At 40.1% G+C, this 15,032-nt stretch overlaps 1 protein-coding gene across 4 annotated transcripts in view; it reads left to right on the plus strand.

The window, feature by feature from the left end:
• Positions 1-11,210, plus strand: part of MED30 (Mediator complex subunit 30) — a 33,204-nt gene extending 21,994 nt beyond the window's left edge. For 2 of the 4 annotated variants that reach the window (XM_071671308.1, XM_071671307.1), the window contains exons 5-6: positions 1,763-1,864; positions 10,732-11,210. In XM_071671308.1, coding sequence (XP_071527409.1) covers positions 1,763-1,864; positions 10,732-10,830 — 201 coding nt within the window. In that variant the 3' untranslated portion in view covers positions 10,831-11,210. The remainder of the gene's footprint in view (positions 1-1,762; positions 1,865-10,731) is intronic. The other 2 variants (XM_071671309.1, XM_071671310.1) reach the window with 2 other exon arrangements.
• Positions 11,211-15,032: the final 3,822 nt, after the last annotated feature.

A 15,032-nucleotide genomic window follows, 5' to 3' on the forward strand; every position in this document is an offset into this window, starting at 1 on the left:
ACCCACCTCCCACCTTTCTCATGCCACAAGCATCTTTTATGCAAGCCATCACTGCTTCCCTAGATACATCCCATTCCTCCCCCACTACCCTTACGTCATTTGCTCTTACCTTTTTCCATTCTGCACTCAATCTCTCTTGGTTCTACCTCACACAAGTCTCCTTTCCAAGCTCACTTACTCTCACCACTCTTTTCACCCCAACATTCTATCTTCTTTTCTGAAAACCCCCACAAATCTTCACCTTCGCCTCCACTGGATAATGATCATACATCCCTCCAGTCGCCCCTCTCAGCACATTAACATCCAAAAGTCTTTCTTTCACACGCTTGTCAATTAACACATAATCCAATGATGGGAAGTAAGTCAGTTGTTGTTTGCTGATGATACATTGCTGTTGGCTGATTCGGGTGAGAAACTGCAGAATTTGGTGATTGAGTTTGGTAAAGTGTGTGAAAGAAGAAAGTTGAGAGTAAATGTGAATAAGAGCAAGGTTATTAGGTTCAATAGGGTTGAGGGACAGGTTAATTGTAGGTAAGTTTGAATGGAGAAAAACTGGAGGAAGTGAAGTGTTTTAGATATCTGGGAGTGGATATGGCAGCAGATGGAACCATGGAAGTGGAAGTGAGTCACAGGGTAGGGATGGGGGCGAAGGTTCTACGATCATTGAAGAATGTGTGGAAGGCAAGAACGTTATCTCAGAGAGCAAAAATGTTATATGGTTGCGAGGTGTGGGCTATAGATAGGGTTGTGCGGAGGAGGGTGAATGTGTTGGAAATGAAATGTTTGAACAATATGTGGTGTGAGGTGGTTTGATTGAGTAAGTAATGAAAGGGTAAGAGAGATGTGTGGTTATAAAAAGAGTGGGGTCGAGAGAGCAGAAGAGGTTGTATTGAAATGGTTTGGACATATGGAGAGAATGAGTGAGGAAAGATTGACAAAGAGGATATATGTGTCAGAGGTGGAAGGAATGAGAAGTGGGAGACCAAATTGGAGGTGGAAAGGTGGAGTGAAAAAGATTTTGAGCGATCGGGGCCTGAACGTACAGGAAGGTGAAAGGTGTGCAAGGAACGATGTGGTATACCAGGGTCGACGTGCTGTCAATGGATTGAACCAGGGCATGTGAAACATCTAGAGTAAACCATGGAAAGTTTTGTGGGGCCTGGATGTGGAAAGGGAGCTGTGGTTTTCCTGCATTACACATGACAGCTAGAGACTGAGTGTGAATGAATGTGGCCTTTGTTGTCTTTTCCTAGCGCTACCTCACGTGTGCGCGCTGGGGAGGGGGGTGCCATTTCATGTGTGGTGGGTGGCAACGGGAATGGATGAAGGCATCATGTATGAATATGTACTACATGTATTTATATCTATATGTCTGTGTATGTATATGTATTTATACGTTGAAATTTATAGGTTTGTATATGTGTATGTATGGGCATTTATGTATATACATGTGTATATGGGTTTGTTGGGTCTTTCTTTCGTCTGTTTCCTTGCGCTACCTTGCTAACAAGGGAGACAGCAACAAAGTATAATGAATAAATAGATAGTGTCATTAGCAAAAGGGTTACAGTCTCATCAAGTATCTTCTCACTTTAAAAGTAATTCTTTCCCTGCAACTGCATGGAATACATTGTGAAACAATACATTGCAGAAACTTTTGGGTATATGATGATAGTTATGGTATATTTCATTTTGCTTTTATAATTTTACATGTCCAAGAAGTTTTAAAATGTTGTGCAACTTAGTAACTTTGTCATCACAGAGCTTAATCCCTTACAAGGATGAGGCAGACAACAGACCAGACCATAAAAAAATTGGTGAAAATTATCGTCACCTTGTGGAAGAATCCAGGGAGCTCAAGGAGGTAGGTTTAAGTTACTATTGTTGTAATCTTTTACTTTATGTATGTTCCACTTGTGTGAATTGGACATGAACTTTTGACTGTTGTTAGATATGTCTTTGCTCAAGTACATATATATATATATATATATATATATATATATATATATACATATGTATTTTTTTTTTTTTATGCTGTCTCCCGCGTTTGCGAGGTAGCGCAAGGAAACAGACGAAAGAAATGGTCCAACCCACCCCCATACACATGTATATACATACGTCCACACACGCAAATATACATACCTACACAGCTTTCCATGGTTTACTCCAGACGCTTCACATGCCCTGATTCAATCCACTGACAGCACGTGAACCCCGGTATACCACATCGATCCAATTCATTCTATTCCTTGCCCTCCTTTCACCCTCCTGCATGTTCAGGCCCTGATCACACAAAATCTTTTTCACTCCATCTTTCCACCTCCAATTTGGTCTCCCACTTCTCCTCGTTCCCTCCAACTCCGACACATATATCCTCTTGGTCAATCTTTCCTCACTCATTCTCTCCATGTGCCCAAACCATTTCAGAACACCCTCTTCTGCTCTCTCAACCACGCTCTTTTTATTTCCACACATCTCTCTTACCCTTACGTTACTTACTCGATCAAACCACCTCACACCACACATTGTCCTCAAACATCTCATTTCCAGCACATCCATCCTCCTGCGCACAACTCTATCCATAGCCCATGCCTTGCAACCATACAACATTGTTGGAACCACTATTCCTTCAAACATACCCATTTTTGCTTTCCGAGATAATGTCCTCGACTTCCACATATTCTTCAAGGCTCCCAGGATTTTCGCCCCCTCCCCCACCCTATGATCTACTTCCGCTTCCATGGTTCCATCCGCTGCCAGATCCACTCCCAGATATCTAAAACACTTTACTTCCTCCAGTTTTTCTCCATTCAAACTTACCTCCCAATTGACTTGACCCTCAACCCTACTGTACCTAATAACCTTGCTCTTATTCACATTTACTCTTAACTTTCTTCTTTCACACACTTTACCAAACTCAGTCAACAGCTTCTGCAGTTTCTCACATGAATCAGCCACCAGCGCTGTATCATCAGCGAACAACAACTGACTCACTTCCCAAGCTCTCTCATCCCCAACAGACTTCATACTTGCCCCTCTTTCCAAAACTCTTGCATTCACCTCCCTAACAACCCCATCCATAAACAAATTAAACAACCATGGAGACATCACACACCCCTGCTGCAAACCTACATTCACTGAGAACCAATCACTTTCCTCTCTTCCTACACGTACACATGCCTTACATCCTCGATAAAAAGTTTTCACTGCTTCTAACAACTTGCCTCCCACACCATATATTCTTAATACCTTCCACAGAGCATCTCTATCAACTCTGTCATATGCCTTCTCCAGATCCATAAATGCTACATACAAATCCATTTCCTTTTCTAAGTATTTCTCACATACACTCTTCAAAGCAAACACCTGATCCATACATCCTCTACCACTTCTGAAACCACACTGCTCTTCCCCAATCTGATGCTCTGTACATGCCTTCACCCTCTCAATCAATACCCTCCCATATAATTTACCAGGAATACTCAACAAACTTATACCTCTGTAATTTGAGCACTCACTCTTATCCCCATTGCCTTTGTACAATGGCACTATGCATTCATTCCGCCAATCCTCAGGCACCTCACCATGAGTCATACATACATTAAATAACCTTACCAACCAGTCAATAATACAGTCACCCCTTTTTTAATAAATTCCACTGCAATACCATCCAAACCTGCTGCCTTGCCGGCTTTCATCTTCCGCAAAGCTTTTACTACCTCTTCTCTGTTTACCAAATCATTTTCCCTAACCCTCTCACTTTGCACACCACCTCGACCAAAACACCCTATATCTGCCACTCTATCATCAAACACATTCAACAAACCTTCAAAATACTCACTCCATCTCCTTCTCACATCACCACTACTTGTTATCACCTCCCCATTTGCGCCCTTCACTGAAGTTCCCATTTGCTCCCTTGTCTTACGCACTTTATTTACCTCCTTCCAGAACATCTTTTTATTCTCCCTGAAATTTAATGATACTCTCTCACCCCAACTCTCATTTGCCCTCTTTTTCACCTCTTGCACCTTTCTCTTGCCCTCCTGTCTCTTTCTTTTATACATCTCCCACTCAATTGCATTTTTTCCCTGCAAAAATTGTCCAAATGCCACTCTCTTCTCTTTCACTAATAATCTTACTTCTTCATCCCACCACTCACTACCCTTTCTAATCAACCCACCTCCCACTCTTCTCATGCCACAAGCATCTTTTGCGCAATCCATCACTGATTCCCTAAATACATCCCATTTCTCCCCCACTCCCCTTACTTCCATTGTTCTCACCTTTTTCCATTCTGTACTCAGTCTCTCCTGGTACTTCCTCACACAAGTCTCCTTCCCAAGCTCACTTACTCTCACCACCCTCTTCACCCCAACATTCACTCTTCTTTTCTGAAAACCCATACAAATCTTCACCTTAGCCTCCACAAGATAATGATCAGACATTCCTCCAGTTGCACCTCTCAGCACATTAACATGAACATCCTTAGTATTTGATTCATTTCATAGTACAGTGGCATTGAAATTATTCAGTGATCAGGTATTGTCATGATTCTCTCATCTCTGCCTTCCCCTTACCATGTCTCCTCTGTGTGTTGGTTGTTTTCTGGACATTTTCAGAGGCTTTTCAGCATTTGGACTTCAAAGAGTTATGCTAGAGATGGGGACTAGAACTGTATTGATGTAGCAGCCTGGGTTGTACCTAGTTCACCAGCAAAACAGAATGTGAAGACCCACACTCTTCTTAACATTCCATCCCACTCTCTCCTTTTCAACCGCACACACTGCCTCCTCTCTCGTGCTGCTTGATATGAATTTCTTTTTTATTTCTTGAATGTTTTATTCTTACTGTTCTACTGCTACTCTACAGTAAGTGCTAAATAGTTATCAGTCAGTCTATAAAGTCAGCTTTGTACAGAGACAAAAAATAGGTCATTACACATTCAAAATTTTGTTATTCAAAGGTTTATCCATATTCTCAGTAAAGTAGTTCCCCAATTTCTAAGTTTTGTCTTAATCAAATTCCAATAAATGAACTGCCATTATGCAAGATATAAGTGTAATTTAGAAATGCAATACTTCTTAGTTGTTTCTGGATGGAAAGACAATGAAATTGAATTATGGAATATATAGTGCTGATCATCTGCTCTGTCTAAGCATAACTTAGTTGAAGCAGAGTTAGATCATCATAGACTGTTTAGGCATTTTCGGTACCAGAAGCAAAACAGACTAAATAATCGTAGATTGAATGAGTTGTGGTGATATAGGTTTATTTGGTGTATCATTTAGTTTACTTAAAGATATTGAGTATTGTGGTATTTTGATGTGTTTATCTTTCTGTAAATACCAACATACCTAAAGATATTGAGTATTGTGGTATTTTGATGAGTTTATCTTTCTGTAAGTACCTGTTGGTATTGTATAAAGAGAGAGTTACACTCACAGGGTTTTATTTTTGTCTGTTTACAGTGTCTGTCATATCTATTTCTGTTTTATCAAACTGTCTACCTACCTATATATCTACTTATCTATATGTTTATTTGTATTGTATTTATTTGTTGATAACCCATGACATCTCTCTAAAGGCTCTTGCAGCCCAAGGTTGTGCTACTTCTAATAGCAGGGAAATATGGACTCCTTTGGAGTAAGAATTTGTATGATGAAACTGATTTCTCAGTGATACAGTTTCATCAAAGGTGATTTCACTTGCATTGTAATTAGAAAGCAGATGGTTAACTTACTCCAGAAGAGAATTTACACAAGTAAGAGACAGCACAGTTTTAGGAAAAGGTCATGTGTAACATCTCAGTGAAAGAATCAATTACTAAGAGGTACTTAAATACACAGACCTTACAGACCCCATGGTCTAAGGAAGGTGGTCTGGCCTTAATACTATTGAAAAAGTTGTATTCCCCTTAAAAGCTGTGAAAGAAAAGGATAGCAAGGCAAAGGCTGTCTTCTCACCCTCCTCTTCCTCCAGCAACACACCACATAGGAAACAGGTATCAGAAATACCTTGAAGAACTAAATTGCCTGAAGAAAATTTTTAAAGAAAAGTCAGAACCTAATGTGAATATGTCATGCATCCCTTTTTTTCTTTCTTTTTAAGGTAATAATATAGAATTTGATCTCCAGCCTCATGACTTACCACATCTGTATTATTCTTGATGCGGAAGGATTATACATTAATTCCTTGTTGTTCCCTTAAAGCATGTTGACACTTAACTGCAGCATGCCCTAGATGAAATCAGAGGTTGAAAAGGTAGTCTTGTTTTTTTTTCATAATTGTATGCTGTTTCCCAAATTAGCATGGTAATGCCAGGAACAGTCAAGAAAAGCCGCATCCTTTCACCTCCATTCTCTAACTGTCATGTGTTATGCACTAGAACTACAGTTCCTATCCACAACTAGGCTCCACAGACCCCTCCTTGTTATACTTTGAATGCTTCATATGCCCTGGTTCAATCCATTGACAGCAAATCAACCCCAGTATGCCACTTCATTCCGATTCATCTTATCCTGTACACACTTTTCACCATTCTTCATGTTCAGGCCATGATCACTCAAAATCTTTTTCACTCTATCCTTCCATTAACAGTTTGGTGACCCCATTCTTGTACCCTCCATTTCCCTTTTTTGTCTTCTTTTTCCGCTTTATAATTCTCTCTTTATTTCAATTAAGACCTGGCCTTTATGTGGGCTTTTGTCCGTAACTGGAGACTTCAATATGAAAAAAAGAAACTACTTCATAGCTCATGTTGTCCACAAAGATTTCATTTTCAACACATCCACCCTCCTCCACACAGCCTTATCTGTAACCCATGCCTCACATCCATTTGATATTGTTGGGACTACTATTCCTTCAAACATACCCATTTTTGCCTACATAGATAATGTTCAGTATTTCCACATATTCTTTAGTGCTCCCTGAACCCTTACCCTGTCACCCACCCTATGACTCACTTCCACTTTCATGGTTCCATTCGCTGCCATGCCCACTCCCAGGTATCTAAAATGCTTCACTTACTCTAATTTTCCTTTATTCAATTTCATACCTCAACTGACCTTTCCCTAAACCCTGCTAAACCTAATGACCTTGCTTTTATTCACATATTCACATTACTCTCAACATCCCTTTCACACACACTTCCAAACTCAGTGACCAACTTTCAGTTTTTGACTCTATATCTGCCACCAGTGCTATGTTATCTGCAAAGAACAACTGACTCACTTCCCAGGCCCTCTCATCCCCAACAGGCTGCATACTCATCCCTCTCGCCAGGACTCTCACATTTACCTCCTTCACCACCCAATCCATAAATAGATTAAACAACCATGATGACATCTCACACCCCTGCCACAGACCAACCTTCATGTGGAACTATTTACTCTTCTCTCTTCCTACTCGTACACATGCTTTACATTCTTGAAAAAACCTCTGCTTCTAGCAGCTTTCCTCCCACATTGTATATTCATAAGATTTCCTGCAAGGCATCTCTCAACACTGCTCCTCCCCAGTCTGATACTCTGCTCATGCCTTCACCCTCATAACCAATACCCTCCCATACAACTTACCAGGCATACTCAAATTTATGCCTCTTTAGTTTGTATGCTCACCTTTATCCCCTTTGCCTGTATACCGTGGCACTATACATGCATTCTGCCAATTCCCAGGCACATCACCATACTCTGTGCATATATTGGAAATCCTTACCGAGCAGTCAACAGCACAGTCACCCCCTTTCTTCATAAATTCAACAGCAGTACCATCCAGAACACTCTCCATGACTCTCACTTCATATACCATCCTGACCCAAACACCCTACACCCTACATTTGCTATTCTTTCATCAAACGCCTTCAGCAGTCCTTTAGAATACTCACTTCATCTCCCCCTCACTTCATCATTACCTATTACCACTTTCCCTTTTACCCCTTCACTTATGTTCCCATTTGTTCTCTTGTTTTATCCACATTATTACTTCCTTCCAAAACATCTTATTCTGCCCAAAGTTTACTGATACTTGTTTACCACAACTCTCATGTGCCCTCTTTTTCAACCACTTCACCTTCCTCTTGACCTTCTCCTGCTTTATCTTATACATCTCCCAATCATATGCACATCTCTTATATTTCTCCAGCAGCTTTACCTCTTCATCCTCCCATGCACTACCCATTCTGATTTGTCCGCTTCCAAATTTTTTTATGCCACATGCATCTCTTTGCACATGTCAGCACTGTTTCCCAGATACCTACCATTCCTCATCCACTTCCCTTGCTTCATTGACTCTGCTATTCTATTCTATATTATAATGATAAGTTAAAAGTATTATTCAGTAATGGAGAGTGACATGTGATGATCAAGCCTAATTTTGAACATGATGCGATTTATTGTGTTGTGAATAACATATCTTGGAAGTTTGTTCTATGCATCAATATTTCATGCAACCCAGATTAACTTGTTAACTCCTAAGTTTTAGCCATTCCCTCTCACAGGTAGCACAGACACAAAAACTAAGAACTTTTTGTATATAATGACTATGTTGAATCCCTTAAGTATTTTGAGACTTTCTATTAGCTTGCCTCAAAGCTGCCTCTTACTTAGAGAGAACAAACGTAAATATAGCAGTTTGTCCTTAAATGTTTGTTATTTAAGGAAGGAATCAGTTTATTTGCTCTTCACTGCATTCTTTCTCACTTAAGAATATCCTTACATAGATGGGGGTCCAGATCTGTCCTGCATATTCAAAGTAGGGTCGAATTAGATTTAGTCCAGCAGCAATACTACCTCCTTGTTCTGTCTTAGGCTGGGTGTATTGTATGTTTGTATCTGGATGACCAGAAAGCATTTGATACCGTACTGCATAGAAAGTTGATCAAGAAGCTGGATCACCAGGCAGGAATAGGGGAAACTCCTTCAATGGATAGATTATCTCATTGGAGGGGAACAAAGGATGCATATCAGAGGGGCCTTCTCCAGATGGATTGAACGGCAGAGTTCTATTCTAGGACCATTACTCTTCTTGATCAATGTAAAAAACTTACCTGAAGGTGTGGACTCCAACCTGAATATGTTTCCTGATGATGCAAAGGGCATGAGGGAGGTGAAAAGCAAGAAGGATTGCATCAGCTTATAAGGGGACCTAAACAGACTTCAAAGCTGTTCTGATGCATGGTTGATAAAGGTTAGCCCATGCAACTGTAAGGTAATGAGCATGGGACAAAGTGAAAGAAGGCCTCAATATGATTATTTTCCAGCAAGAAATAAGATTCAGGATTCTGTTTAAGAGGATCTGGGAGTCCCACATTATCTAGCAAGTATTAGAATAGTCTTCAAGTATATGGATAAGGAAATAGTTAGCTGTTCATATCCTACAAAAGGCCAAAACTAGAATATGCTTCTTAAGTTGTCACTAAACCTAAAGAAACACAAAGGGATGAGCTATTACAACTTTTTAAGATTTTAAAATAGATCATTGATGTAGACAGTGAACATTTTTTTTGAAAGATGTAGGGATAGATAAACTGAAGGACATAACATGAAACTAAGCAAGAAACGTGAAAAAAAAGATGTAAAGAAGTTTGGTGGATGAATGAAGTAAAATGACTGTGGACATGGTTAATGCAGACTCCATACTTACTTCAAAAGTTATGATAGTGCAGCACAAGTGTAGAACTCCCTCCCTGTACAATACAGATAGGTATTTTTTTACATTTCTGCCTAGTTTTGGTAGTAGGTAATGACATTTGTGCCTAGTTTTAGTAGTTCGTGGCTCTGGTTGAATTTGTTGATTTTCAGCCATTGATTTAATGTTAGTTTCACTTGTTTTCAGAATATTCAGAACACTTTAGCATGTTCTATGAATTCAGTTGGTTCCTCCTCCAGTTTGTATCACTGAGATCTTGTTAGTTCGCAGGTTTTAATTGTTCAGTCTAGCTTCCAAGTATGGCAGTATTACTTAAAACAGTTCTTTCCCCTCATTTTGAATGATCCTGCATAACAGATCTACAAACTGTCCAAATTTTTTTATCCAGACTCTACTCCTTTCTATTTAAGATGATGGTCAAGGCCTCATATGACTGTTCTTTATTGATTTTCATGTTAGTCACTTTCTGCAGTACAAGGATTTTTTTTCTTTCCTCTCCATCTTTTGTAGCTTATTATTACATTTTTCCAGACTTTAGTTTATTGATATTGCTGTTGAAGGTGCAGCTGCTGATGAAATTTTAGGAAAAACTGCATAATTCTGATAAGTGAAATTTCATCAGGAAAAGAATTAAATCAAGGGCTTTCTGTAAACTTCCTTAGAAGTTTCTTAGGATGTTTCAGTTACATGGGCTGTTCCTGACTCATTCTGATCCTGTAGAGATACTGATATTTCATAGGCTACTTTCCCATAAAGTATATTGTCACCTTTAATGCCTTGCTGGAGAATATTGCTATTCAGGCATATTGTAGTATTCTCTGTAATTTCAGTAACTTCAATAAACAAGGTGGAGTAAACTTGATTTCTTTTATGATACAATTGAGTTGTCAAATTCATTGCAGGTTTTGTAACTTGTGTGAGGTGCCATTTTAGGCAAATGGCACATCAGAAAATTGAGATTATTAAGAAATTATCTTATGGCATAAAGTTCCTATTCTTTCCATGTTCCAAAAGAAAGAATTCTGCTATTGCTTATACAGCTGTTTTCAAGTTTTATGAACATGCCTTTCTTTCTCTTTGCAGCAACTGTATTTGAAAGCCAGGTACATGAAGGAGATCATTGATCAATTGCGCAAAATAATTTGGGAAGTGAACACCATGTTAGCCATGAGCAACACGTAATGAATATTTCAGAATAACATTGTAACTGGTAACTGGCTGTCCATAAGGTTATATTCAAACTGCAATATATATGAACATTGGTGTCATCACCACTTCTAGCCTTGAGATGAATAGTTGGTGCAGTGTTTTTTGTTATTCTTCAATGTGTTGCTGAATATTTTAGGTCTTATACATGTGAATTGGATTTTTTGTTAGTACTGGAAACACTCATATTTTTTTTTAGATATAACTGTGTGTTTGATACTGCATTGGAGAATATATTCTTGCAAGAGTTACCATAATGAAATGATGTTATAAGTAACTTCTGTATTTTGAATTATATTTATGTGGGATCATTACAGAAATTGTTTTTGTAAACTTGATAATAAATAAGACTCAGTTTTGTTATTTACTTTCAAACAAACTCTTGGGAAATTTCTGGGTTGAAAGTTTTGTGTATAGTTGTATATTAAGGGTATATCATGAAAAAATAGAAACTTTAAGACAAAAAGATTTTTAAGTGAAGTAACCATCATGTTTTAGATTTGGTGAATAGCTTCAAGATTATGAGTGAAACATCAATTTAGCATCTTTCAAAACCTGACAGTAAGCCTTCAGTACTAAAGTCTGTACCCCTTTCATTTCTGACTCAGATATTCATAGTTAGTCTCTTCTTGCTTATACTTTTCATTGTCCAATGCAATTTAGCAAACCCTGTTCAGTTCTCTAAATCAGATTTGATGTTCCTACACCTTTCTTGTAATCATTCTTTACATGATTAACCTGCCTAACACCACTTACCATTCTCAGGCATTTCATTTCCATTACATACATCTTCTTAGGGCTTTTATCCCTTCGAATGTGTTCATCTTTGCTGTAAAAGATGCTGACCTCCTTCCACATGCTTTTTAATTTGCTTAGGACCATAACCCCGTTTTCATTCTGTTATTCACTTTAGCCCTCATAGTTCCATCTGTTAACACATCTACTAAAGCTTGCCATTTCTCTCAGGTCCACCCTATTCAAACTTACACTCAGTTTATCCTGTTCCCTATCCATGTGTTTCTCCATATTAACTAACATTTTTTGACAGGAACTCTGCTTTCTCCTCTTACACATTTCCCAAAACTGACACCAACTTCTAGATTACTCATTGGGTTCTGCTACCAAAACCTTGTCATCTGCAAACAGCAGCTGATTTACCTTTCATGATAGATCTATCCTTAGCATCCTTAAACCCTCACATTTTCTGCCCTGACCACCCTGTCTATAAACTGATTAAACAGCCATGCAGACCCTCCTTCACTGGAACCCACTTACTCCCCTTCCTTCATACTTGAATGCATTTACTCTCCTTGAGAAATTGCATTTAGTAACTTTTGATTTACTGTATATACTTGTTACATCTTCCACAAAGTCTCTCTCTTGTTTTCATCATATGCTTTCTTCTGATCCAAAAGTGCCATATACAGTTGATTCTCTTTTTCTGAATATTTCTTACTTATTTTTCAAAGCAGACACCCGATCCACACCCTTCACCTCTCCTGAACCCACATTGCTCCTTGTCAGTCATTTGATCTGTTCATGCTATCACCTTCATTCACCACTGTCCCATACATTGTACCAGATACACTCAACTGACTTGTGCCTCTGCAATTCAGGCATTCAGTTTTGTCTTCCATTCCTTGATATAAGAGTACTATACATGCATTCTACCAGTCTTCAGGCACTTCATTGTAGACCATACAGATGCAGAGTAGCCTGATTATGTAACCCCCTCTTGAGAAACTTTACTTCCTTCCATGACATTTCAGGGAACATCGGTGCATCACAGGCAGTCTGTTGGGTACTGGCTGCTGCCAGCAAGTCATTATCAGCCCATTATCAAAAACTCATCAGATTTAGATCATTCTGTGAATTTTCTTCCTTCTTCCTGGAAGCTGTCATGGGGCTCCTGCAACTTCAGTCCTATAGATTGAAAAGTTTTCCATTTCATCCCTTGACAGAAATATGCAACCTTACTAAAGGTGAACTTTCATTGATGCTGTAAGCACTTGCAAATGCTTATTTGCCACTTCCTGCTTAAGTGGTATAGCATCAAGAATAGATGACTGAGCCAAAGAAAATCCACTTCTCAAAAGCTTAGGTTGGGGTGCCTGAATGCACTGGATGGACAAGACAAGAAGAAAGGAGAAACAAGAAACATACTCGAGGCAGTGAACCTGAATCCTCTGGCTTTGAGCAAAACAAAGGTTAAAGTGTTACCAGAGTCCATCTGCTCAAGGTTACACCACAAGTGAAAAGTCAACTTTGGGGAAACTTGTCACTGGGAGTACAGTCCCATCAAACAACTCGCTTCAAAGTGTACATCACCCTGTTTCTGGAAGTAGCACTCTCTTGGGCTTCAGGAGCCTTTTGAAAGTTCTTTGGTAACACTAGGATTCTTTGACAGAATTGGTCCTGAAGGAATTGTATATGTGTATATCATATTTGTTCATGCTTGATCGCGGTTTCCCGCGTTGCTGAGTTAGCGCCAGGAACAGACGAAGAAAAGCCGCATCCCCTTGCATCTATTCCCCAGCTGTCATGTGTAATGCACTGAAATCATAGCTCTGTATCCACAACAGGCCCCACAGACCTTTCCTGGTTTGTCTCGGAGGCTTCGCATGCCCTAGCTCAGTCCAGTGACAGCACGTCGCCTCCTATATACTACATCGTTCTAATTCACTCAAGTCCATGTTCACCTTTCACTCCATCCTTCAGAGAGGTTTCCCGTTCTCCCTTTTCCCTCTACTTCTGACTCACATATCCTCTTTGTCAGCCTTTCCTTACTTTCAACATACCCTCTTCAGCTCTCAGCCACACACTTGTTGACGTGTTTGGAAATGCGCGTATAGACATTCAGTGTGATTTGCTGTCCATGATGCTACCTTTGGGATATCCCAACAATATACTCTCCGGAAATTCCGAGATAATGGCAAAATATACAGTAACACGTCATAAGAGGAAAGAAATACAGTATGTCAGAACACTGGATCATAGTCTTCTTGACAAGGAGGCATAACGGTCGGAATAGCGTGTTTCAAGACCCGGATACGTTGTAGTTAAGTTTGTTTACATAGTGGGAGGACGGTTGAACCAAGTGGGAAGACGTTGTTGCCACTAAACAGTTACTACTATCAGTGTTCAAGGCGTAAACTTAATTTTTTTTTTCATATGTAATTAGTAGCTGATGTAAGCATGTATTGCTCTAGTACTGTGATAGCCACGCAAAATGATTGGCGAAATCCGGGGTGTATCCAGGTGAGGGATTGGAAAAATTTGTATGACAGCGGTGAGGAGGGAGGGAAGCAAAGTGAGGTGAGTCATAATGAGTTCTGTCTGTATCGTCCTGCCCCCAGCCCACTAACTGCCTCACTTCCCGCACACCGCATATAAAACGTCACCTCTTGACAGTTGCTACCTGAAACGGTTCTCAGCCCAGTGGTGGCCTGAGAGCAGACCTGTTTTCTACGTCTGGTCATTCTTCGTGCTGATCTCTTGTCGGCAACAGCTAGCGGGGAAAGTAACCTGCACACCTGACAGTGATCGTTACAGGAGCGAGGACTGTGGAACTCGTGTCACGTGTTCTTATAGAGAGAACGGCCTGTGCTTCCCAGTTAACGAACTCTCGGTAGTTGTTCGTGTGTTGATGTGTGATTAGGTGTTGTGTGTTTAAGTGGTGCAGTGTGTGATGACGGAGAAGACGGCGAGTGTCGTTGTGTGCTTGGTGACGATGACAGCGTGGATGGTCACCCATGGTACCACCACGTCGCACACCAGCTTAGAACACATCACACTGCACCTCCAGCCCAAGATGATAAGGGGACACCGACTTGTCCTTGCATTGGAGCCTTTCCCAAACTCCAGAGCGCGTTCGCTGAATACCGGCAAGTACTTAAACGGCACTCAGACGCTCTCAAACAACACTCTTAAGGAAGAAGAGGACTCGACGATCTCCACAACCACAAATGGTGATTACGAACTTACGTCCACGACGCCAATGCCAGACATCACAACAGAGACCACTGAAGAAGCCACCGCCACCGATGTGAACCCAATCATCTCTAAAGATCCATTTTACTTTCAATCTGACCCCGACGGACTTCTCTTAACAGTCCCAGAATTGCGCTGCCCGCTAGGGTTTCACCTCGATTACAGCGGCAGGTGTCGACCCACCTTCA

This window comes from Panulirus ornatus, chromosome 16, assembly GCF_036320965.1.
Source record: "Panulirus ornatus isolate Po-2019 chromosome 16, ASM3632096v1, whole genome shotgun sequence".
Taxonomy (NCBI): domain Eukaryota; kingdom Metazoa; phylum Arthropoda; class Malacostraca; order Decapoda; family Palinuridae; genus Panulirus; species Panulirus ornatus.